Raw genomic sequence first — 26,014 nt, 5'->3', positions numbered from 1 at the left:
CGGCTATGATATGCTTCTCATTTTGACTATTACCTGTAGTGTTCTGAGATCCTAATAGTTTTGTCCTTCTCCGTGTTTTTGTTTACAGCTGTGGCCTGGCATCCTGTTCATGAAGGACTTTTTGCCAGTGGAGGGTCTGATGGCTCTTTGTTATTCTGGCATGTTGGGTATGTGGCACTTACTATGTAAAAAGTTGTAAGTTTTATGAAGAGAGCACCTGAACATGAGAAAAATGATAGTGTTTTGTATTTTTTCTGAGTGTTCATATGTCCTGTATCTGTAAACCCAGTTTGGAACAGAAAACTTAGCATCTCTCTTTTTGGCTATGGAAGTCTTGAAGGGAGAGTAAGACCAACTTCCTTGTTTCTTGTGGTGAGGTCATTTCTGAAGCATTTCCCCTCTGAGGTACTCTGGATAAAAGACTGTATTCCTGATGACAAATCAGTACCTCTGAAACATGTGGAATTGACCAGATTTAAAGTAACTGACTTTGGTAGCTTTGTGTTGCACTAAAAGAAAATGTCTTTCTTGGTGGGGGAGGGGTTGGGTAACTTTTGTGAGAAAGACTACTTTCTGTGGTGCCATTACAGGGTAGAGAAAGAAGTGGGTGGGATGGAGATGGCCCATGAAGGAATGATTTGGAGTCTGGCTTGGCATCCTCTTGGACATATTCTCTGCTCAGGCTCAAATGACCATACTAGGTAAGCTTTATGTCAAAAATAACAAGGAATTACTGTATTTATGGAGCAGCAGGAGATAAATGTATATTTTATTCATATAGGAATGTATTAATTTGTTTTCTAACTTACTCTTAAGGACATGTTGGTAGTGGTTTATAAATACGTATATTACAAGGAGATTGGGTATTGAATATGACTTTCTTATTTGAATTTTGTTTTGCCTTCTAATTTAAAAAATGTCTTTCTACATTAAAAATGTTTAGAATAAGGCATTGTAAAACTTTGTTGTTTTTGCCAGAGGACTGCTAAGTACTGTTAAGTGCCCAGAAATACACTGAAACCATACTCCTCTCCTCCCCCCTCCAAATACTTTTATTTTTACAGCAAATTTTGGACCCGAAACCGACCAGGTGATAAAATGCGAGATCGATACAATCTAAACCTGTTGCCTGGAATGTCTGAAGATGGAGTGGAATACGGTGAGGTTCTTGCATGTTTATCTGTCTTTGAAATCTGATATTCTGTTATAAAAGTGTTAGGTGTTGAGAAGATTTTGCAAAATGAATTTTAGTTTTATAGTTTATGGATTTATAAATCACCAGCAATAATTTTCATTTTTATAAAGTGTTAATTTTATTGGCCTGATACATTTATAAAATCTCTATTGACACTGGCTGTATTCCTATGTATAGATGACCTTGAACCTAATAGCCTGGCAGTAATTCCAGGGATGGGAATACCAGAACAACTAAAATTAGCTATGGAACAAGAACAGATGGGTAAGAGAAGTTGTACCTATAAATTTTACTTTTTCTGTAATTTTACCTATTTCTTATAATCATGATATTAAATTATGTTGAAAATGCCAAAATGATGTATGTTGAGAAATGTTGATAAAAGTGATGTAAACTGCATGATATTTAGAATCTGTTCTTCCGAAAATGTGTTCATTGATGAAGTGACCACTTTCTTTTATTTCCTTGGCTAACTACTTCTCTTTATGGTTTCAGGGAAAGATGAATCAAACGAAATTGAAATGACAATTCCAGGTTTAGATTGGGGAATGGAGGAGGTGATGCAAAAGGATCAGAAAAAAGTACCTCAGAAGAAAGTTCCTTATGCAAAACCTATTCCTGCTCAGTTTCAGCAGGTGAGTAACTAGAAGTGCACCCCTGCCCACTTGGTGGGAGACTCCGCTTGGTAAGTCTAACTGAAGTGCAGAAGTAGGTTTCTCTTGGATTATCTCATCTGTTGAAGGTATTTCTGTACTACAGACATTTTTTGAGCATTCTTCACATATTTCAGGCATTATTAGACATAGTTCCCATGTGTTGCTTTGCAGTTAGTCCTGAGTTTGTCATGAATCTTTTCTAGGTCTTCTTTTATTCTCACCTCCTTGTTATCATTCCAAGCTATCAGAAGCAGGAAAAAAGAGACGTGGAGCAGGGAGAGTATGTTGACCCTCTTCAACATATTTTGTCTGTCTTCCACTTTGTTCCCTCAACACAGAGTGCACGTGTCCTTTTGAAGAGGCAGGCAGGTGTTGCATCTTAATAACATGTGAGATCTTGCAGCTTTTATCAACTACAATTTCTACCTAGTGATGTGCTTGCCTGACTCCATTCCTGTGTCACTAAGAATTAGTATTAGAAATAAAGATAGTTTACCAGCTGAGCCGACTTGCATTCACCAGGTTGGAATGAGCCACTGACATTATAGAATGGCTTTCTCATTCTGTCATTATGATTTACACACTTAGAGTATACTTTAATATTCTCTTCTTTCCCAAGGCTTGGATGCAAAATAAAGTCCCAATTCCTGCCCCAAACGAGGTACTGAATGACAGAAAAGAAGACATTAAATTGGAAGAGAAGAAAAAAACACAAGCAGAAATCGAACAAGAGATGGCCACATTACAGTATACTAACCCACAGCTTCTGGAGGTGTGTGACGCTCTTCTGGGGGATTCGAGATGATCTAAGAAAGTAGTGATTAACGTTTTGTTTATTGATATGCTCTTAAGGAGAAGGGAGTGGACTCTCAGATGGGTCTGATGAGCAATATCATTTCTTATTGCTGCATTAGGAAGCTAGTTTCTAAAGGAATCGTGTTTCTTAGACTTTTAAAACCAGATCAGTCAAGCAGCAAGTAGACCTAAGTTGAATATACGTTTTTTAATAGACAAGATAAACCAGCATAGTTTTAATTTGGATTCATTTACTTATCCACGGATAAAAAATTTTTTTCTGTCAGCTCTAGAACAGGTGGTTTGTTCTTATTTTCCCTACCTTTGGCAGCTACCAAGAATGATAAAACACTAGTAAATTGTTGGGCTTTCCCTGATCAAGATGGATATAAATAGTCCTGACTGCTGTTTCCCAGCACCTAAAAAGAAGCATTCTAGAGTCTGGAAGCCTGAGTACCTTCAGAACATCTGAATATCATATGGACTCTAGAGGCCACTCAGTACCTTATGTTTGTTTTGAGACTCCCCTAATGAAATAAGTGATAGCAATATTGTCATCTTTAAGGGCTCTGGCATTTTTATCAGCATGCTTTTTCTTCCTTTCTTTCCAGCAACTTAAAATTGAAAGACTTGCACAGAAACAGGCTGAGCAAATTCAGCCTCCTCCTTCATCTGGCACCCCTCTCCTGGGACCCCAGCCCTTTCCAGGACAAGGTCCAATGTCTCAGATTCCTCAAGGTTTTCAACAGCCTCATCCATCTCAGCAGATGCCAATGAACATGGCTCAAATGGGGCCTCCAGGACCACAGGGACAGTTTAGGCCCCCTGGACCCCAGGGACAAATGGGACCACAGGGTCCTCCACTGCATCAGGGAGGTGGGGGGCCACAAGGATTCATGGGACCACAAGGGCCCCAGGGCCCACCCCAGGGGTTGCCGAGGCCTCAGGACATGCATGGGCCCCAAGGAATGCAAAGGCATCCTGGACCTCATGGCCCTTTGGGACCTCAAGGACCACCTGGACCACAGGGCACTTCTGGTCCTCAAGGTCATATGGGTCCTCAGGGCCCACCTGGCCCACAAGGTCACATAGGCCCCCAAGGCCCACCTGGTCCCCAGGGTCACTTGGGCCCTCAGGGACCTGGTACTCAAGGTATGCAGGGACCACCTGGTCCCAGAGGAATGCAAGGACCTCCCCATCCTCATGGGATGCAAGGTGGGCCAGGGTCTCAAGGGATCCAAGGTCCTGTGTCTCAGGGACCTCTGATGGGATTGAATCCAAGAGGAATGCAGGGTCCTCCAGGCCCCCGAGAGAACCAGGGTCCTGCTCCCCAAGGGATGATGCTGGGCCACCCGCCTCAAGAGATGAGAGGACCTCATCCTCCAAGTGGACTGCTGGGACATGGCCCTCAGGAGATGCGAGGTCCTCAGGAGATGCGAGGCATGCAGGGGCCTCCACCCCAAGGATCAATGATGGGCCCTCCCCAGGAATTGCGAGGGCCTCCAGGCTCACAAGGTCAGCAGGGGCCGCCCCAGGGCTCTTTGGGACCTCCACCCCAGGGTGGCATGCAAGGGCCCCCTGGACCTCAGGGACAGCAGAACCCGGCAAGAGGGCCACATCCATCTCAAGGGCCAATACCATTCCAGCAGCAGAAAACAGCTCTGCTAGGTGATGGGCCCCGGGCCCCCTTCAACCAGGTATTATTTCTTTCCAATTTGTAGGCATTACACTTTGGGAAAATACACTCTGCACTGAGGTGGCACTTCCAAATGCTGAGAAAGGCAATCACAGTTGGTATAGATGTCTCTCAAGTAGTGATGGTGGCTTGAGAATAGCATCATGGCTGAAGAAAGAAATAAGAGTAATTAAGTAGATACCAAATACATCGCAATATGAATCTTTACTTCTCAACCTATGTTTTTGAATAGAGGTTCTTCCAGAAATGATGCAGTCCCTGTTGAATACAGTTCATAATTGTCCCAGGGCTCCAAAAGAGCTGTGGCCCTGAGGAGGGTGAGGAGGGAGCATGGGTGGCTCTGATCCTGTCCTGCTCTATTTTCTGGGCTATTGCCTTTGTAGGCTGGTGTTTCATGGGCTTGCCGGACAGCTGAGCCACCCCCTATCTGCCTGCTGATCTGCCTGCCGGCTCTACTGTTAAGATAGTGTGGGGTGTTTAACTCATGAGTATACTGTAGACTGTGATCTCACTATTTTCATTTCAGTGAATGCTTTTAGAGATCTCTTGAGTCCAGAATTGTGCATTTTCAAATGGTGACCCTTTGGATGAAGTTCTGTTCAAGTTGTTTTTTTTAGCTCACATATAAAAGTGTTTACAGGAGGGAGTATTTCTGTAGAAATTTTCTTGGCCCTTTTTAGAGGATTCTGTTATTGTCAGCCAAGTTTTTCTACCCATTCTCTGAGCTGTGCTTGAGAGGTGGTATGATGAGGGTTCAGTTTGCCTGGGCTGAATTACAGAAGACTGCATGGGCGTGAGTGGATTGAACACTGTTTGGCTCTGTGGTGTCTACATTTTTCTGAATTTCATAGTCTGAAAGCGTTATTTGGGTATGAACAACTGGGTTTGTGTCCTTGAAGTCAGTCGTGGACCAAAAGGAAGTGAGTGACTGAGTGAGCTGGTGTTGCAAGGCACTCGGTTCCTGTGGAAGAGGGCCTGCTGTGGATGCTGTGTGTAGAACACACAACACCTCAGAGAGTCTGTAATGGGAAGGTGACCATTGGATTCAACTGAATTAAAATAACTAGATTATATGTTCCTCTTCAGCACATCTTCCAGAACTTAAAAATGTCATACCAATGAAGAATCTGATGGCATTTGAGTTTATTTCCAGAACTTATTGGGCACTTTCAGAGTTTAGGATGTTTAATAAATCTAGGTTTACCTTCCAGAACTGTCCTAAGACTTAAAAGTAATATATGTTTTATTAATACAGAGTATATTTGTGTGTGTTTATAATATTTACCTACCTAACCTTATGTTAGTGAATGAACAGTTTTCATTTTGGAGGATAAAAACATAATGAACTTTAGCTATCACCTTGTGACTGAAATTATATAAACATGTCATATTCCAGAGGACAGGTCTGTTGGGGACAATTTAATAAGTTTTTATTGTATCATATAGTAAAAGATTTTACACGTGAAAAGCAAAGTGGCTCTAAAAATTTAATTGACCTATAGAAATATTGGTGGCATGAGAATGGAGGATTAATATATTATAGGGCATTTCACATCTCAGAAGTCTGATAAAAAGCTTTGCTTGTATTTCTTTTTCTTTTTTTTTTGCTTATATTTCTTACACTGATATCTGACTTTCTTCACTTTGACCAGGTCAGCTATTTATTTATTTATTTATTTATTTATTTATTTATTTATTTATTATTTTTGGCTGTGTTGGGTCTTTGTTGCTGTGTGCAGGCTTTCTCTAGCTGCAGCGAGCAGGGGCTACTCCTTGTTGCGGTGTGCGGGCTTCTCATTGAGGTGGCTTCTCTTGTTGCGGAGCACGGGCTCCAGGAGCGTGGGCTTCAGTAGTTGTGGCACGTGGGCTCAGTAGTTGTGGCTCGCGGGCTCTAGAGCACAGGCTTAGCAGTTGTGGTGAGGGCTTAGCTGCTCCGCGGCATGTGGGATCCTTGCAGACCACGGCTCGAACCCGTGTCCCCTGAATTGGCAGGTGGATTCTTAACCACTGAGCCACCAGGGAAGTCCCCCAGGTCAGTTATTTAAACCAGTTGTTTTAACCAGTTGGTTAAATTTAATGGAATTGCCTTCAGGTGTTACAGTGATAGCATGAAAGATGTTGATAAGAGCTGCCCTTGAATAAAAGGGACAAGAAACAAAGGAATATGGAAATTACTGGTATTGAGTTAATGATGGCAATTTAACTGCAGTGCTATAAATGAGTCCTATCAACGCTGCTCTTTCTTGTAGCTAGTTTGGAATGTGAAAGCACTTTTGCTATTGATGGTTTTGAAACTCTGCTATTCTCATGGTAGGTCCAGTCACTAAATGCATTTTTTATATGAAGGAATGACTAGATATATATTTGATTATTTGTTTGTCAAGAGACCAGATCCAAGGTCACTGGGCAGTGTGGGGAATCTGAATTTAGACATGGCTAGATAAAAATACAGAATATTAGGACTGGGGACAAGCTGGGATTACAGAGCAAGGAGGTTAAGAGGATCAGAGCAGTAGGTTTGCATCAGACAGAAGCTGCAAGAACCCACGAACCCATGTCCCGAACCCATGTCCCGGGTAACGTAGCTGGGAATGCGTAGTGGGTGCTGAGCACGGGGGAGTTAGACAGTAGAGGTTAGGGAGTGAAAGGAGAAAGCAGTGAGTGAACACCTTGCTATCAGGAACCCCTTTCTTACTCTCCTGCTCCCCGCCTTTTAAACCTGGCCATAACCTCTTGAGAGGATGGATATTTTCTATAGCTGGAAAGGGGTCATGGATGCGAGAGCAGAGTTTACCCATCCTGGCGGGTTTCCAAGCCTTTACTTTTGCTAGAAGTTCCGCCTGTGTGCAGAGTGTTGTTGTTTTATGTTATGATTTCTGACTTTCCACTGAGGTTCTTGCTTGGCATTACAAGTAAAGATTTAGCTTTAAATAAAACTTATCAGCAGGTTTAAAATACAAGTGTTTCCTTTTATTATGGTCAGAGAAGTATCTCCTTTCCCCCAATTTAATGACAATTTTGCTATGATGTCACTAGGTGTATATTTACTCCTGGAAGCTTTGGGGTAACCTAGTGTTTTTATCTTGTCACATTATGATACAATTGCTGTTCATGAAGCACAAGCCTTTGATTTCACACCCCCGCTTTAAAAACATCTTTTCAGGAAGGACAGAACGCAGGCCCCCCACCCTTGATACCAGGCCTAGGGCAGCAGGGAGCACAAGGTCGCATCCCCCCTCTTAACCCTGGACAAGGACCTGGCCCTAACAAAGGTAAATATCTGCTTGGCTGAATAAGAGATTATATTCTATCTCCTTTGGGTAAATCTTAACAATAGTTTTACTGGTAAGTAATGGATAGAATGAACCTCTAGGAAAAATAAGAGCATAGTCAATTCAGGCAATAGCTTTGTCTTATGTTGTTTTCGTAGATTTGCTTTAGTTAGCCCAAATTCTGCCCAGAGGAAACAGCTGCTTACTACCAGAAGTGGGCAGTGAAACCCCTTGGACAACCACCAAGAGCAGGGCCTGGGCCACAGGCCGGCCTTGCTCATCTCCTGGGAATGGGAGTGGTTCCTGTGCTAACTGAATGCAAGCGTATGTTTTTAGCATCCCAGAGAGCTGAACTGGCTCAGTGTAAATTTTTGATGGGATAAAGAATTCAGAGATTTTGACGGTGTTTTTTTTTATTTTATTTTTTTTTCTTGCGCTACGCGGGCCTCTCACTGCTGCGGCCTCTCCCGTCGCGGAGCACAGGCTCCGGACGCGCAGGCTCAGCGGCCATGGCTCATGGGCCCAGCCGCTCTGCGGCATGTGGGATCCTCCTGGACCGGGGCATGAACCCGTGTACCCCACATCGGCAGGCGGACTCTCAACCACTGCGCCACCAGGGAAGCCCTGACCGTGTTTTTAATATCACCCCCTCCTCCCCTGAAATTGTGTCATATACTGAATTCTTTAGCTGGTTCCATTGTTCTGTACCCTTTGAAAAGAAGAAAGCCATGTACCAGTGTGTTGTGCCTCAGGCTGTCGATGATATGAAAAGCACAGAGATGAGAATTGTCCGTGTTGAGATGTGAGGCTCTGTGGAAGTTGAGTCACCCCTAAGGGTTGGAAGGGGGCACACCCAGGAGCCGCAGTCCCTGCTTTGCGAGGTGTTCAGCTCTCACACGCGCAGGAAGAGCTGGAGCGGGACTGCGGTGAGTGGGCAGCTCCTGGGTGGAGAGTTAGAGGGTGGGACCGGGAGGGAGTGCGGGTGGATGGAGTTGTACGTTCAGTGCGCCTTTTCACGGGGGAACAAGCCAGAGAATCGTGAGCATTGTGGAGACGTCACTACAAAGAACTAGACCCCTTTTAATTTTTAATTGGCTAAGCCCACAGCACCTTGTGGTACATGTTAGGTTTCTTGCCCCCATTTGATTAGATTAAGAAAAGTCCTTGTCAGCATTTTCAGCCCTAGGACTTTGGGAATTTAAAACTTAGTCCTGAATTTACATGAGTCACTAGAGGTAAGAAAGGGAGAGATAAAGGAATTAGGAAAATGTTTATTTTAGTCTCATCCTATGGAAGCCGTGGCCAACAGGGAAAAAGAGAAAGAAAGCATCAAGAACCAATTCTGGATTTGGGGACCCTAAGAAAAGAAGTCTGTTTCCCACAAGGTACAGCCATCAGCAAACCGAGAGCCTGCCTCTCTCCCTCTCCCCCACCTTGTGTCTGTCTCCACCTACTTCCCTCTCCTCCTTGCTCTTCCCCTTTTCTCTTCACCACCCCCACCCCCACCACACCCCCGTCTCTCTCTTCCTCCTTTCTCCTCCCAGGGACCAAAGGGAGAAGGGAGAGCCGAGAAAGTGGCCCTGCCGGCCCCCACTGGATTAACCAGCGCCACCGCCCGTCACCGGGGGCCACATCCCTTCTGATTTGTAGTGGTGGGTTTCTTTCTTTGGAGGAGCCAGGGTACTTTTAAGCAGATAGAGGTAATGGGAGGATTATTATTCATAGGTAAGTTCGAATGGAATGTGTTCAGCTTCCTCAGGTCAAAGGTCTGCTGTGTCTGAGGTCACACGAAGTCCAAGCAACATGAAGGCAAAGAAGGAGCCATTAGCTGCAGGGTCACACTGGGAAGTGAGGGGCTGTTTACCAGGAGGAAAGACGCCTGGGGTATTTGAACAAAAAGGCAACTTCGAACGCGCTTTCCTCAGCATGGAGAGGACTGGTTTAATGGAAGGAAAGAAGGGAAGGTAGAGGGGACAGAGAAAGCTTGAAAGAAGAGAGAGTCCTTCTCATGGTGTATTTTTATACTAAGATTTCCAAGTATTTTAAACATGTTGAATGGTGAGGAGGAATTGAAATGGCCAAGAGAAATGCGTAAAAATGAGAGAGGAAGGCTGTTAGAAGGGTAAGGATTATGGCCGACTGTGCTGTAAGGAAAGGAAGTTCATCTTGATTGCCAGGGAAAAGCAGTAAAAGGCATGAGCTGGGCAAGTGGAGGAATTTCACTTTTAAAAGTTAGTTGTTTTAGAAGCAAGAGTGTCCCTTTGCCATCTACATTAAAAAATATATGATTTAAAGTGTACGTTGACAGAAAATAGGTGTACATTTACAATGGCTGCAATAATCATTCAGTAGCCAGGAAAACAAATCCCTTCACACTAAACTCAGTGTAATTGGCCTCTTTCCATTTTTATTCAGTACTCTGAATATATTACATATATTAAAATATTTAAAAAAAAATCTTTAGTGGGTTTCCAAGCTCTTATCTGCGAAGAATGGTGATGATATTATAGACGAGGGATATCATTCATAGAAAGGGACAGAAAAAATGTTTATATAAACCCTGAAACAGAAGTACAGCAAGGCTGTTTGGTCACAAAGCAGTTATTAGAGAGGCCCATGCTTCCATGTACCTTACCGAGGATTTTGTTAAGAATCAAAGTATGAGTTAACAAATCAAGTTAAATGAACTAGGAGTTAAAGGAGAGACATCATGGCAGTGTAGGCCTGTGGCCCTGTGGTGAGCTTGCGGGCTTTTACAAACGCAGAGGTGAATTCCTTGTACTTGGCTCCCCGGCTTTCAGCATGAATTTTCCCTGTTGCCTTCTCCCTGGGTATGGGGAGTGGGCCCAACAAAAACACTGAAGGAATGGGGGCAGGAAGGGAAGCCCGTTCTTATGCCGGTGAGGCTCTCTTGTGTTTTCTAAATGAATCTTCATATCAGCTGAGTTGCTAATCTCATTTGAGATTAATAATTTGCCCTAGGTCGAGTTGCTTAGCTAATGAGTGATGAAATCTGCACCCCCAAAACCCTTGTTCTTTTCATCATATGATGCCTTAGGGACGTTTGTCTCCTAAGTATGCCGGGAACCAAAAAGGGAAAACATTCTTAATAAAAGCATGTATTCTGAAATTTTAAGATGCTGAAAATCAGACCTACGTCGGCAGGATTCCTGGAAGACAAGGTAAAAATCAGTTTTGTTTCCTTTAGGTGACTCACGTGGCCCTCCGAACCATCACATGGGCCCAATGTCAGAGAGACGGCACGAGCAGAGCAGCGGTCCCGAGCACGGTCCCGAGAGGGGTCCTTTCCGGGGCGGCCAGGACTGCAGGGGTCCCCCTGATAGGCGCGGCCCTCACCCCGACTTCCCCGATGACTTCAGCAGACCAGATGACTTCCACCCCGACAAGCGCTTTGGCCACCGGTTACGTGAATTTGAGGGGCGAGGAGGACCTTTACCGCAAGAAGAGAAGTGGAGGCGTGGGGGCCCTGGGCCTCCGTTTCCTCCTGATCACAGGGAGTTCAGTGAGGGGGATGGCCGGGGCGCGGCCCGGGGCCCTCCAGGGGCGTGGGAAGGCCGCAGACCTGGAGACGAGCGCTTCCCCCGGGATCCTGAGGACCCACGGTTTCGAGGGCGCAGAGAAGAAAGGTGGGATGGATACTTCATGGGTCCGTTTCTTCTTCCCTGGAGCTTTCCACCTGTTCTCTCCACAAAAGTCTCTTTCCTCTCTCACCTGGGGAGAGAGTACCCTCCCCTCTCTAGGTTTTGTGTTTAGACTTAAAAATATGTATATGCCTTTAACATTTATGTGGTTCTTTTTTGTCTCTACAATTTAGAAATCTTTTTCTTTTTGCTTATTACTTGGTCCTTTTAAACAGATAGGTGGGTCAGTGTACTGTAAAGTTTCTTGGATTTGAATAGAAATCTCCAGGTTCTCTTGGTTAGAATGATGAAATAGGAGACAGATATCTAGATTGAGAATAAAGGAATTACTGAGTAGATAGTTTCTGTGTAATTGCCTAAAGATCTTAACAAAATCCAATCAAACTGAAAAATAATCTTGCTGTTAAATTAGGTTGAGGTCAGGCTTGAACACTCAACTTGCTTGGGGTAACAAAAGGAATAGAAGTAGTAGGGAGAAAAAAACAAGAATTAGTGAAATTTCAAGTGAGACTCAGAGTAATCAGTGATACAATAATTGAGTATTTACCTTGTGCCAGATGTTACTTCACTTAACTGTTAGAGTGAGTTGTGAGATAGGTGCTACCGTCAGCATTTACAGATAAGGGATGACATGGAGAGTCAGTGCAGTTTCTTGACTTTGGAAGGTCCTATAGGTGGTAAGCGTAAGAGCAGCTTCAGGCCTGGGCCATCCGACTGCAGTGCCCAAGCTGTGCTGTCCAGCACTCCTGCCTTTCCTGCCTCAGTCCTCTCTCCTGTGTCTTCTTTTCCCATCATACTTCTCATGACTGTCGCTTGCAGGTAATTGAAGTAAGGGTTGGCGATCTCCGTTCTCACGGTGTGTGTTAGAAAAGAGTGGCTGATAAAATGGCCAGGGAGGGTGAACTAGAGGGGTTAAAGGAAGCAGCTCTCAGAGGGGAGTTTTTAATAAAAAGATTTAAGAGCTCTCTTAATGACATCCCAAGTGTTCACAAGTCTGCAGGAACCTCATTTCCAATGGCTTTGGCATCAACATAACTTTCATTGAGTTCTTGAATCTCTGCATCCTGTGCAAAGTTTCAGATTTTACTGTGCTTCAGTTTGTCATATTCCATCTGTCAGTGACAGACCCACACCTAGACTCTTGTGCTGTGTCCAGCTTGTGCTCCGCTTCAGGTGTGCCAAACGTGTCCTGTTCACGTTGTGCTTGCTTTTTCCTCTGCCTGGAGCACAGTCTCCCAGATGCTTGTGGCTCACTCCACTTAGATCTCTCCTCCTGTTCCTTTATTTTACCCTGCTTTATAGTTCTGCATAGCACTTAGCACTGCTTGACATTAAGTGGTATACTTATTTCTGTATTACTTGTATCTCCCAGAAGCATGGTAGCTTCCTGAAGGCAGGTCCTCAGAAACTAGAGCAGTAGTGGTGACGCCCTGTAGGTTCTCAGTAACTGTTGAATAAATGAATCTGTTAAAGGGGGAGATGTATTTGACAGGGTTCAGTTCATTAGGAGGTGTGCTACTCAGCTTGGGCTGCCATAACAAATACCACGGACTGGGGGGCTTAAACAACAGAAATGAATTTTCTCACAGTACTGGAGGCTAGAAGTCCCGGATCAAGGTCTAGCAGGGTGGGTTTCTGGTGAGACTTCTTTTCCTGGCCTGTAGACAGCCACCATCTTCCTTTGTCCTTGCATGATGGAAAGAGAGTGAGCAAGCTCTTGTTGGTATCTCTTCTTATCTAAGCCCATCATGGGGCCCCTGCTGAGAACCTCATCTAACCTAAATAGCTCTCAAAGGCCCATTTCCAAAGTCACTTTGGGGGATGGGGCTTCAGCATATGAATTTGGTGGAGGGGATGCAAACATTTAGTCCATAACAGGAACTGTTTTCTAATTAGGGCACATTAGACTCCCCCTGTCCTTTTGTAGCTAGGGCAGTCGTATAATGGCTGCCTGGACAAGAAAAGGGTCCTGCCACGTGTGGGGAGTCTCCCCTGAATCCCTCTCGGGGGAACAGCGCCCTCTGCTGATACTCTCCCTGCTCCACTTACCTCCCCGTGTCAGTTCGACCCTCACCTTAGGTGGTTATTTCAGCCAGCGTCTGGGTCATACCCCCTTTGCTTGCAGCAGCATGGCTCATTAAGTTACCTCAGGACAAGAAGGGTATTAAAAAGGTAGCTAGTAGCTGGAACGGTGGAGTGAAAAAAGGAAAGCTCTTTTTACAGTGAAACACCAAGTTATAAATGGAGGAGGAGTGATAGAATTAGAAAATCACTTCTTTTAACACCCAGTGTCATAATTGATTCAGGCAAGGATCATCAGTGGGGATGCTAAAAGCCACTGAGTAAAAAGATTGTGGAGAATCACCCATGCTGCCAAAGTATCACCCTACAGATTACTTAATTGCAAAGGAGAAAATGTACCTTTGCAACAATGAAGTTTTGTTGCCATACCACTTTTGCATCGTAAGCAATGAGACAGACTGGCATCACTGTGAAGGTATAAGACGTTTTGCCAGAAGTGTTTTACCTGAATCTAATCATGAGGAAGCAATCACATGAATTCAAATTGTGGAACGTTCTGTAAAACGAGCCATTTTGAAGGATGGATCCTTCAAAAATGTTGGGGCCTATCTCAGTAAAAATTAAAAAATAAATAAGTAAGTAAAGTCGAGGTCATGAAAGATAAAACGCAGGAGGGGTGGGGTGGGGGGACTGTTCTAGATTAAGGTAGACCAAAGAGACGTGACCACTAAATAATAGTGTGTGATGATGACTGAAATCTATAAAGACAACTGTAAAGGACGTTTTGAGGACAATTGGAGAAATTCAAGTTGGACTGTATATTAAATAATATTACATGTTATTTAGAGTGATAGTAGTGTTATTATGTAGGAGAAAGTCCTTGTTCTTAAAGAAATTTACTGAAGGATTTAGGGGTGAAGCATCATGTCACAACTGGTTTTGAAATGGTTTAGAAAATGAATTTATAAATAGATGGATAGAGAAAAGACAAAGGCTCATGTGGCAGAATCTTAAGAACTGATTGATCGCAGTGAAGGATGTATGGGCATTTGTTGCTCTATACTTCCATCTTTACTGTAAGTTTGAAATTTTTCGAAATAAAATGTTGGAGTAAAATATAACTGAGTGGAAACTCAGGAAAAAGCAGAAGGCCTGGCCTGAGAGGAAGCCACGAGCAGGCAGTTCATGCAGATGGCCCAGCCCCTTTCCCCCTTCTGATCCTTTCTCCAGTTTCCATGGCCTCTCTTGGGTGTTCACACACCTTTCCTGCTGGCAGGCCCCTGTTCCTGCTTCCCCACAGGCTTCTGCTACAGCTCTGGTACCCCCTCATAAATGGTCCTGCTTCAGTAACACTCCTGGCTGACTTAGTCCCAGTTCCAGAATTTCTGAGAGGTGGTGAAATTGTCCACCAGCCCAGGCACCAGGTTGCCAGCTTGCCAGCGGGTGGGCTACCCATAAGCCAGAGGCCCTACCAGTACACCAGTCAGCTGTGGGCTGGGGCCATTGATGAAGTTCATGGCCACCAGGCCTGCCCCTGAGTAGAGGTGGGCCGGGGCAGATGGCAGAGCAGATGCCCCAAAACAAGTCGGGTACCGTTAGCAGGCATGAATCTGTGCCCCCCTTTTTTTCTGATAATATAAGTAATACTCATTATAAAAACATAAATGGTAATATGAAAAGTATTTGGGAGGCAATGGTTAAGAGCCTGGGCTGGGTGTCAAGACTGGCTGAGTTCAAATCCCAACACTTACTGTGAGTCCTTAAGTAAATGACTTAACCTCTCTGAGCCCCAGTGTACACATGGGTAGAATAGTAGTGTCAGTTTCTTTTCTTTTTTTTTTTCCTTTCTATTTTTTGGTGTGCTGCATGGCCTGCAGGATCTTAGTTCCCTGATCAGGGATCGAACCCATGCCTCCTGCCATGGAAGCACGGAGTCTTAACCACTGGACTGCCAGGGAAGTAATAGTGTCCGTTTCATAAGGTGGTTGTGAGGATAAAATGAAATGAAATAGTACATGTAAAGCACTTGGCATGATATAAGCACCTAAAAAATGCTCACTGCTGTTATTCCTAAAAGCCTAAAACAAAATTAAAATAACCCTACATTCTGGTACTTTTCCCTCCTGCCTGTTTTTATGTGCCATATTGGGATTGTAAAATGGGTACTTTAAAAAATACATACTTTTATTTTGTTTTTCTCCCATTTAACATTGTATCATATTTTCTCACATCATTATGCTTCTTTGAAACATGAACTGAGGACTACAAGGTATTCCATTAGGTGGATATTCTGTTGTTTTTCCCTAACAGCTTCAGACGAGGAGCCCCCCCGAGACATGAGGGCCGTGCTCCCCCCAGAGGAAGGGATGGTTTTCCTGGTCCCGAAGACTTTGGACCAGAGGAGAATTTTGATGCTTCTGATGAAACAGCCCGAGGAAGAGATCTCAGAGGTCGAGGTCGGGGTACCCCACGAGGTGAGCTGAGAACCCCGGGTGTGGGAAGGACAGGGGTGGAGAGGTAGGTTGTTGTGGACACCCCTGAAATAGTCTGTGAGTGCTGCGTTGCTGTGTTCTATTGTGTAGGAGGAAGGAAGGGTTTACTTCCCACTCCTGATGAGTTCCCTCGCTTTGAAGGAGGTCGGAAACCAGACTCCTGGGATGGAAATAGAGAGCCAGGTAAGGCAGTAGAGCTGCGTGTGGCTTAGGGTCCCACAGTTCACAGAGTGTGGTCTGAGGACTCTCCCAGGGATCCACTGGGTTCTCTCTTTAGCGACTCACCTCTCCGTGGCAGGCCGCATTGTCTTCAACCCACATCTTCAACCCACAGTGTAGACTGAACGCAGGAGCAGATGGGAGAGCCCAGCTTTCTCCTACTGAGCCAGATATTAAAGAGATTTGTCTAAATACCACTCTTTTCACTAAATTGTTTCGTTTTGGGAAAGTACAGTTAAATGAACTAAAGTTTTCTCAGTCTTCATTTCTGATATGGCAAATGTTGTTAGAACTCTCATAAATGAATTCTCTTTGGGATCCTCAGTAATTTTTAAGAGTGTAAAGACACTCTGAAACTAAAAAGTCTGAGAACCACTTTTCTGGCCCTTCCCTGCCTTCTCTTATTTCAGGAGGCATGTTTATTTCTAATCTTGACCCTTTTTGTGTACTCATGATGTGACTAGGTGTTCAGGAAATGTTTCTTGCATGAGTGAGTATTGGTTTTTGAGTTGCCACTTATTCTTTTTTTAAAAAATTAATCAATTTATTTATTTCTGGCTGTGTTGGGTCTTCGTTTCTGCGCCAGGGCTTTCTCTAGTTGCGGCGAGCGGGGGCCACTCTTCATCCCGGTGCGCGGGCCTCTCACTATCGCGGCCTCTCTCGTTGCAGAGCACAGGCTCCAGACGCGCAGGCTCAGTAGTTGGAGTTGCCACTTATTCTTAACAGTGTAATTCCTGTCTGCTTTTAGCCACACTGTACTTTGATATAATGAGATGGTTAGATTCCTAGCCTTCTGGATCTGTGTTCTCTATATTAGGGCCAGGTCATGAACATTTCCGTGATGCTCCCCGCCCTGACCATCCCCCTCACGACGGTCATTCCCCAGCTAGCAGAGAACGGTCCTCTTCTCTCCAAGGCATGGACATGGCATCCCTACCACCCCGAAAGCGCCCCTGGCATGATGGGCCAGGAACCTCTGAGCATAGAGAAATGGAAGCCCCAGGGGGTCCTTCTGAGGATCGAGGAGGCAAAGGTAAGTGAGGCCGGTGATTTCAGCTCAGGAGCTACGGATGCCACAGCCCTGCCGAGAAGGCTGCAGGGGTCACGGGGAGCCTCATCTCCGGGCCAGCCCCATCCCAGTGTATGCCTGTTCTGTCTGTCCCCGACTGGGGTACTGGGGGTCCTTTCTCCACTCTACCCTCCAGGGCTTAGACTGTGCAAAGGCACATGTTCCTAGCTGCGGTACAGCCAGTTGGAGCTCTCAGTGGGTGACTGCAAGCTCAGCCTCTACGCAGTTCTCCTCCTCTTGCTTCCAGGAATCTCTGGTTTGTTCACACTTTCCACTCCAGCTCTCTTTCAGATTGCCCCAGTACTTTCTCTGCTGATCTGTGAGACTCTTGCTCTAATTGGCAGATGTGCTCTCTGCTAGTGGCTGCTCTGATACCTTGAAGGGTGTCCCCAGTGGCAGAAAGAATTGTCCTCTCTCAGGTTCTGTGGTTTGTTTTTTTTTTGAGTCTGAACCCAGGAGGAATTTGGCTTATGCCCAGAGTCACAAAGACTTTGGGGAATATGGTCTGGAAGGGGTTTTCTTTTCGGGGGAGCAGTGGATTATTTCTACTACTTGAAACTTTGGACCTTTATTTTAGAGGCAGCGCTGACTTTTAGCCCAGAGCAGTAGCCACCAAATGCTAACTACAGCTGTGGTCTCAGGTTGGGCTGGGCCGTTGCACATGTGGTGTACTTTGGAGGCTGCTGGAAAGACTTGTGTGCCTCAACCTGTGCTCCACTCCTCAGTTCACCTGCCTCGTGGCTGTAGTCCCTTCATTACAAAGTTCTGCCTTTTGTTCTCGGTAGTTCCGTTCTTCTCAGTGCAAAGCCCTCAGAAATTACCTCGTGTCACCAGTAGATCCCCCCACCCAAGCGCTCATTTTGTTGCCGGTTGGGGTGGGCACTGGGGACACCTTTGTAGGTCCAGGGCTGAGGCCACGTGGCTAGTGTGGAAATGATGTCCTAGCTGACAAATTCTCTGCCAAGGTACCTTCAGGTGGTACTCAGCCAGGGTACCTAGGCTGAGCTTTGTAAGAAAAGAAGCCAAAATGCCTTTGGCTATTTTGGCTAGCTTTCCTCACCTCCTTGTCTTAGCTGGATTCAAATTCCATTCAAAAATTTAAGACGAAGTTGGCAGTAGTCTTCTGATAATGCATTATGGGAGATGTGTCCAAATCCGATCATCTCAAGACAAAAAAATCTTAAAGGTCAGAATCTTAAAAGTCATTAAGATACCTAGAGGTTTGTGTGTCTAAGTCTGATACAAATAACAGTATCCCTGGGAGAAGCACTAAAAGCCAGTGTTTTTCTTTTTGTGCTTTTGTTTTTCAAGAAATGTTTTATCTCATTATTTAAAAGGAAATCAAAAGTGCTATATAGTTGTAGGATAATCATAGTAAACACTTATCCTGGTTAGAGCAATTGTAATAATTAACATCATCAACAGTTTGTATTTCTTAGTTGCTTCCAATGTTAAGTCAGTGCTTTTCAAACCTTCCCCTGGAATACCCCTGGTGGCGTAGGAGGGTGAAGATACACATCTCATGGACTGTAGGCATGGTCCATATGATCGGTGACCTCCAGGAGGTGCTCCGTGTTTATCTCTTGGCTCCCTGTCAGTTCCGTCACAGCCTCGGGGAACACGTGTGTAGGTGAGGCTGAGGGGTGCACAGCCACAAGACAGGGCAGGAGTGAGATGGTGGTCCAGAAAAGCAGAGGCACAGCTTTCAGTGCTCTGAGGGCTGTGCTCATGTCCTCAGAACTCTGGTTTTTTTTTTTTTAAAAAGAAGTGTTCCACTGTCTGTCGTCATAGAGTAAAAGTTTGTACCAGGAGTTGTTAACAGTCTCTGATGGAAAAAAAAGTCACATGTAAAACCATTATTTTGTTTCAGGCCGAGGGGGCCCCGGACCTTCTCAGAGAGTGCCAAAGTCCGGACGTTCCAGCTCCTTGGATGGAGATCACCATGATGGATACCACAGAGATGAACCTTTTGGGGGCCCTCCAGGCAGTGGTACCCCTTCTAGAGGGGGCCGGAGTGGCAGTAACTGGGGTAGAGGGAGTAACATGAACTCTGGCCCGCCAAGGCGAGGAGCTTCGAGGGGGGGTGGAAGGGGTCGGTAGAAGTTGGGGCTCAGTACCCCTCGGCCTCTCTGGACAGTATTTAAGAACTTCTGTGGACTTTCCAAGAGAAACAAAAGGAAACCTGCACCGTGTAGCCCTGAACTCTTTCTGGGGCAGCTGAATCCCAGGAGCCCCCGATGTCTTCAAGGTGAAGAGACTGCTGCCAGAGTAGCTGGCTACCCAGAGTAGCTGGCCTTGTTTTTTCCTGTCCACCCACACTGCCCTAAATCCCATGTGGGCTTGTGAAGATAAGAGCTGGAATTTTTTTTTCTTTTTTTTTTAAAGTGTCACAAGACATGGAACCTCCACAAATTTAAGTTCATGTCCAATTGGAAATTTGTTTCTATATGTACAGTTTGTCAGAGAAAAAGTTGTTTTTGTATGAATACAGAATGTGATTTACGCAAGAATTAACAGAAAACAACTAGTCGTCAAGTGCTTGCCTTAAGGAAACCCTTAGCTTCCATTGCATCTGGTCTGCTGAGGGGGGTACAATTATTGCTTATATTTGTGAGCATACTTGATGGGAATCTCTAAGTCATCTAAAGTCACCTGTGAACTTTTTGTTTTTAAACAAGTTCTTATCACACTTCTGTCACATTTTTGTAGTAGCGTGAAAAATACTTCAAAACTATAACAAGGTTTGAAGTAGATTCAAAGCCTTATAATTAGTTAGATCTACTCTGGCAGATGGAAAATTATACACCAGAGGAAAAAAAAAATCTGGATTTCCAAGTAGGGGTCTTCCTTGGCTGCATCTCCTAGTAATCACACCGTAGACTTGCATTGCCTTTTTCTGAAGAGAGGAACTTGACATAAACCAGAAATCAACTACACATACCTTCTGAATACTGTAAATCATTTCACAAATGGTTCTAAGTTGAAAAGGAATGGATCAAAATATCTCTTAAAACAGTTGTGCAAAACTTAAATAATTTCTTCCTCTTCCACACTAGCTTTGTGGAAACACCAGTGTTTAAGGCAGAGGATTGTTCCAACTTAAAGTAAGCCAGGAAGTTCTCATCCACAACAAGTTCCTTTAGTTTTAAATAAATGGAACATTTGGCCCAGTTTGAATTGAAAGCGAAAAGTTCAGTTTGAGATAACCCCAGCATACTTTCTATACTGACCCCTTACTTTGTTTTTATAAAAAGAAACCTTTTATTATTCAAAGGACTGTCCTGTGGCCACCCTAACGTCTCATTACTTTGCCAGCTTCAGTTTGGCATAGGAGAAAAGTTTCCTTGACAAATTTAGTGGTGCTGGAAAGTGTCAGTACTTGCTTAGGAAAGGGATACTGACATAGTTGGAGAGTATATAAAAAAACTCGTAACTGATTCTCCATTAATGTAAAAAATGGTAAGTGCTAAGTTATCTCTGCAGATAAAATGTTGACACCACACACACTGCTTTTTTAGGGTGTTAGAACCTAGAGACTACAAGAGATTTTCTCTTTACTTTGCGATTTAAAACATCCTATTGACCAGCACTTTGCTCTAAACACACGTTTAGGAGACTCAGGATTGCTTTAGGTTTGAGGATATTCTTTTTTTGTGTGTGGTACGCGGGCCTCTCACTGTTGTGGCCTCTCCCGTTGCAGAGCACAGGCTCCGGACGCGCAGGCTCAGCGGCCATGGCTCACGGGCCCAGCCGCTCCGCGGCATGTGGGATCCTCCCGGACCGGGGCACGAACCCGTGTCCCCTGCATCGGCAGGTGGACTCTCAACCACTGCGCCACCAGGGAAGCCCTGAGGATATTCTTTATTTGCCCTCCACTGGTATAGCTTAAAAAGAAGTTGTAATCAAATTCTAAGAAGCTAAAAAGGGATCCAGAGAGCAAATCCATACAGAGATTTAGGCTCCTTTTTTCTGAGATTTATGTGGTAAGAACTTTATCATAACATTCCAAGGCTTTAACTTGAAAAACACAGTACCTCAGTAAGCAGATAACCAGATCACATTTTGAGAATGAATTCATTTAGAGAAAACTGAAAACTCAGCATTATATATTCATTAATTACTTAGTAAGTGATGCATTTTAAAGTATCACTGTCAAAATACATACCAGATGTTGTGCTTTGAATTTTATTAAAGCTTAGATTTCCAAAGAGTGAATTCTTGAAAAAATGTTGGGAAAACAATTTTTAAAAATACAGTGGCATGAACATAAAAGTCAACACTGTGAAATCTTCAGCCATGCAAACTGTAGAGAAATTTAGAACTAGAATGCAGATTTAACAAGGGGGTAGAAAGAGCAGCCAATGGTACAAGTTTTCCAGTCAAAAAAATCACTCCCCCAAAACAGTGGATTTGCTTTTACAAACACCCCCTTGGTTGTTCCTCTTGAGGTAGGTAACCCTATTTACTGAGAGGGGAACAAGGGAGCATTCTTAGAGAATATGGGGGGTTGGGGTAAGTCTACAGTGTGGATGTTGGTCACTTTAGTGTCCACTTCTTGGAGCAGGGCTTAGGACACTGATAAAAATCTAAATTTTGAGGTTGGACAAAGGGGCAAGGCTCGACTGCTGCCTGACACCCAGTTTCGGCAACACTGGAATCCAGCCCCAGGAGACAATTATTTTCAAATCGTGCAATCCAACATACAGAAAAGTGGTTCACAACCTTAGCTGGAAAAGGAATCATCTGGAGAGCTCAAAAAAAATGCTGATGCGTGGCTCCCACCCCCAGCCCCGCAGAGACAGACTGAATTGATCGGAGGTTTGAGTCGTCAAGTAATTCTCATGTGAACGGAGAACCACTGGCGTAGGATTTAAACATTTTAAATAGTTTACTTCCTAGTTAATATGCAGCTAGTGACAAAACATGTAGTTTTCTGGACTCCTCAGAATATTGAGCCCATACTTTCTGGCAATAAATTAAGGTAAGTAAGAAGGTCCTAAACAAAATTAAGTGCTAAACCTAAAACGAAGGAAATTTGGCAATTAGATGTGAAAAGCATCTTACATTGCATGAAGATCAGACTGTAAAGTGTAAATTATAGTTAAAAAGCAGATCATAAAATTAGGAATGAAAAAAATTAGGCCTTGTAGAAATCCATGGTTTCCATCAAATAGGGAAACCGCACGTAGAATCATGTGTCTCCCAGGAGTCCCCTAGCCCAGTTCTGCCCACGGACCTCTCACAGCAGTTACACGCACCTTACTGGGTATTTCTTACAGGACGCTTCTTGGTCCATCGCTTTCCTCATCTAATACAGAATCAATTTTCCTTTAATTTTATAAGGTACCATGTTTACAACTCCACTAAAAGAAAAAACTGAGATAAACCGTCTTAACTAAAGTACTTTTAAAAATTCCGGTGGCTAAAGTCAGTATTTATTTTAATAACTCTTATGGATCCACTCACATTGAAGAATACGGAAAAATAATTTCCAAGAGCCGAAGAGAACAAGTTTACTGTAGCTAAGCTACTACAGTCTACCACTGGATTTTTTAAAGTGACAAAACGTGGAACAGAAGTCTGAGAAAAGTAATAAGGGCAGTTAATTAAAACGGAAGAGCTAGTGTTCTTTTTCTTTTTCAACTGAGTGTAAACTAAGACCACGGTTAACGCAAAAGCAATTTATCATAAATGCTTCACAGTATGTCACCAACTCAAGGACAAAATTTAGTTCTCATAGCACTTGCTGCTGAGTATAGCACAAAACGCTGAACTTGAGGAGCTTCCGAAACAGCTCATGTCTCAGTTTTACAACTGCTGCTCAGTTTACAGATTTCGCTGGCACAGTAAAGGAGCAGCCTTTACCCCGCGCGCTCTGGGAAAGGCGGGCGCAGTCCTTGGCATGGCGAGCGCTGGGCCCCTGGGCCGGCTCCGTGTGGTCTCCCGACGGCGCGTCCCGGGGGCGGACTCTGCGTCCTTTCCGACGGCGCGGGCCCCAGGCCTCTCACACGGGGAGCGCCTTGGTGAGGGTGGCGCCCGGTCCCAGGCGCCGAAGTGCCATGCGCAGCGCGGTGCCCGCGCCGCGGGGCAGCAAACCCAACAGCACGGCGAGCAGCGCAGCCACCTGCGCGCAGGCGCCCAGCGCCGTGAGCAACGTGCTGCGCAGACCCAGCGCCGCGTACAGCGTAGCGCCCAGCGCGGCCACGTAGAGCAGCGCGGGCCGCGACGGCGCCTCCTCGCCGCGCAGCAGGCGTCCGCACGCCGCACCGCCTCGCAGGAGCGTGCCGCCCGCTAGCGCCAGCACCGAGCCCAGCGACCACAGCAGCGCGAACTTGCGGGCGCGCAACAGCAACACTGGGGCGTAGAGTGCGGCCAGGCCGAAGCAGAGCGCGGCCAGCAGCAGGCACACGCCGCTCGCCGCCAGCCGCTGAGCGCGCGTCACGCTCGGCATGCACGTCGGTCCCGCCGCCGCCGTCGTCGGCTCCGCGGAGTTCCGCGCCCACGTCCAGCGCAGGCCCGCGCGGCCGAGCCACGCCCCCGCCGGCCCGGCCCCGGCCGTGGGCTCCTCTGCCTCTCCCGCGTCGAGGAGCGGCTCGGCGGCTGCCGGCCCGCCCGCTTTCCCCTGCGCCAGATACTCCTGCAGTTGGCGGTGGAGGTCCGCCATCTTGGGCGGGGGGTCCGGGAAGGGGAGGGCTGCCGCCCACTTCCGGTTTTGCTCGGTCGCCGTTGGAAGCGGCTCGGCTCCGGTCGGCTGTTGGTCGGCCTTGGCGGAAGGGGCGGGGCCTGCGGCTCCGCTCCTTCAGCTGCCTCCGCTGGACCCGGGGCTTGGGACTCTGCTAGTTCCTGTGCGTTTACCTTCCTAGCCCCGGACCTTGTCCTGTGTCCGATGTAGGCGCTTTGAGGGCCTGGATAAATCATGGCAGCATTAAAAGTTAGTTGGGGGGCGTGAGTCGGTGTGGTTATAAAAGAACTTGAAGGAAACTTAACGTGTCTTGACCTTATGGATGTCAGTATCTTGTGATACTGTGTTATAGCTTTTCAAGATGTTGCTATTGGGGGAAAATGGGGAAAGGGTTCACGGGATCTACATATTTCTTAAAACCATGCTAATCTATGTCAATGAATTCAATGTTTTTAGAAGCTCAGACTGCAGGTCTTAGATGGTTTCTTTGGGAAAGCTACAGAGGTGAAGAAGAGTTAACCCCCCCACTCCCACCAGTTTGCTTCTTTTCTCTTCCCCGTTTCAGCAGAGGCCTGGAAATATTCTTGAGTCTTTCAGGCCCCTTATCATGTATCCTTGGCCCGCCTTCCATGCTCCTCGCACTTCTGGGTGTTCTGAGGTAGCTCCCACAGCCCTGCTCTTTTTCAGAGCCTCCTTGAAGTTCTTCAGCCAGTGGTCACGTAGGTCACAACTTTCCGGGTCTCTGCCAGGGCTTCATCCCCCTCTGGTTTCTACCTAATTCCCATTCCCGGACGTTGGATCAAGCTGCACCTCCTGCTGTTCACTCCTATTCCGCTTAGGTGCACTTTTTCTGAGTTCTCATCTGTTCTAGTTGTGAAAGTTCATTGGTTTAAGGCAGTGCCAGCAGCTTGAGGACAGGTTCGCTTCTATCTCCCTTTTCCTGGGGCCTGGAAGGCTGCTGCAAAAGCGCACAAACATGTTGACCAGATTGACACAGTTGTCAATTTGTGTACAGTAAAGCTGCCTGAAAGGCTTTGTAGATACTTTTTTTAAAAAAAATTATTTATTTATTTGGTTGTGCCGAGTCTTAGCTGCAGCAGTCGGGCTCCTTGGTTGTGGCATGCAGGCTCCCTTGCTGGCCCCTTAGTTGTGGCATGCGAACTTTTAATTGCAGCATGTGTGTGGGATCTAGCTCCCCGACGAGGGGTTGAACCTGGGACCCCTGCATTGGGAGCGTGGAGTCTTAACCACTGCACCACCAGGGAAGTCCCCTGTAGATACTTCTTTTGTAGATGTAGAAGCTATTGGTTGAAAAACCTATTTTGCTAGACTTTATAAATGCCTGTTGTGAACGTGAACATGATGGCATGGAAGTCCTTCTGTACTGTAAAGTGCGATACAGTTAAATAATACAGCAGTCTACTCTTGTACAAGTGTTCGGCTTACTTGCCCCAGAAGTACTGGGAGTGGAAGGCAGGGCTGACCACTCTAGGCTGTTTCCGGTATCCCTGGCTTTGGAGGCACTGCAGGAGGTGAACCCAGGATATTTCCCCTGTGTCTGCCGCTTTTGGCTGTACTGGCTTCCCCTGGGCAACTCCTGCTGATAGGCTGGTAACACCCCTTTGTTCTCTCTTCTATGGAAAGGTTGATATTAATGGCTTTCTGCTGTTGTCGTCTCTGACTTTTCAGTCTTCCTGTTACCTGTGTAACCTGTTTCCCGCATTAAATTCCCCTTAATACTCTCTGTTTTCCTGGTTGGATCTTGGCAGTTACTGTTGGTCCTGAACCAAACTTGGTTCCACTTGCCCGATGTGAGCAAAGCCAATCCACTGACACTGGATTGTGGTGGAGGAAAGCGCAGCGTTTATTGCAGGGCGCCCAGCACCATGCTCAGAGGACCCGCACTCCCCAGTGGCTTTCAGGGAAGAGCTTTTAAAGACAGCGGGAGGGCGAGGGTCACAGGGTGCATGATCAGCTTGTGCACAGTTGTCTGGTTGATGGTGAGGTCAAGAGGATGATGTTTCAGGAATCTCAGTCATCAGCCTTCTGGTTCTAACAGGTCTGGGGTCTACGTGCTGGTGGTGAGCATGCAGTTAACTTCCTCCACCTAGTGGAGGTTTTAGTGTCTGCAAAACAGCTCAAGGGTATGGTTCAGGATATTGTCTACAGCCCTTGAGAAGGTAAAGGTCCTCAACTTTGTTTTATGGCTAAACTATTATTATTTTGTCTGGCTTGACCGCTTCCTTTGTTTCTT

At 45.7% G+C, this 26,014-nt stretch overlaps 2 protein-coding genes across 15 annotated transcripts in view; one reads left to right on the top strand and one right to left on the bottom strand.

Annotated features, from left to right (window-relative positions):
- WDR33 (WD repeat domain 33) overlaps window positions 1–19,764 on the top strand; it is a 103,930-nt gene extending 84,166 nt beyond the window's left edge. The window contains exons 10-24 of one of the 14 annotated variants that reach the window (XM_060153084.1): window positions 89–167; window positions 591–701; window positions 1,065–1,159; window positions 1,373–1,459; window positions 1,691–1,830; window positions 2,471–2,623; window positions 3,258–4,343; window positions 7,506–7,614; window positions 8,895–8,999; window positions 9,159–9,266; window positions 10,823–11,261; window positions 15,609–15,772; window positions 15,881–15,973; window positions 16,926–17,042; window positions 18,949–19,764. In XM_060153084.1, the coding sequence (XP_060009067.1) occupies window positions 89–167; window positions 591–701; window positions 1,065–1,159; window positions 1,373–1,459; window positions 1,691–1,830; window positions 2,471–2,623; window positions 3,258–4,343; window positions 7,506–7,614; window positions 8,895–8,999; window positions 9,159–9,266; window positions 10,823–11,261; window positions 15,609–15,772; window positions 15,881–15,973; window positions 16,926–17,042; window positions 18,949–19,178 (3,116 nt within the window). In that variant the 3' untranslated portion in view covers window positions 19,179–19,764. Of the gene's footprint in view, window positions 1–88; window positions 168–590; window positions 702–1,064; window positions 1,160–1,372; window positions 1,460–1,690; window positions 1,831–2,470; window positions 2,624–3,257; window positions 4,344–4,367; window positions 4,545–7,505; window positions 7,615–8,894; window positions 9,000–9,158; window positions 9,267–10,751; window positions 11,262–15,175; window positions 15,573–15,608; window positions 15,773–15,880; window positions 15,974–16,826; window positions 17,043–18,948 lie in introns of those variants that run through there. The other 13 variants (XM_060153083.1, XM_060153082.1, XM_060153085.1 and 10 more) reach the window with 13 other exon arrangements.
- A 2,727-nt stretch (window positions 19,765–22,491) lies between these two features.
- On the bottom strand, window positions 22,492–23,764 carry SFT2D3 (SFT2 domain containing 3). The gene has a single exon (XM_060151546.1). It carries the CDS (start codon window positions 23,740–23,742, stop codon window positions 23,083–23,085), a length of 660 nt encoding a protein of 219 aa, XP_060007529.1. The 5' UTR covers window positions 23,743–23,764; the 3' UTR covers window positions 22,492–23,082.
- Window positions 23,765–26,014: the final 2,250 nt, after the last annotated feature.

Source organism: Lagenorhynchus albirostris, chromosome 6 (assembly GCF_949774975.1).
Source record: "Lagenorhynchus albirostris chromosome 6, mLagAlb1.1, whole genome shotgun sequence".
NCBI classification, from domain to species: domain Eukaryota; kingdom Metazoa; phylum Chordata; class Mammalia; order Artiodactyla; family Delphinidae; genus Lagenorhynchus; species Lagenorhynchus albirostris.
This window is presented reverse-complemented; position numbering and strand designations above follow the sequence as displayed.

Coding starts and splice junctions, on each gene's coding strand:
- SFT2D3 (XM_060151546.1), bottom strand. CDS start 23,742: ATGGCGGACCTCCACCGCCAACTGCAGGAGTATCTGGCGCAGGGGAAA.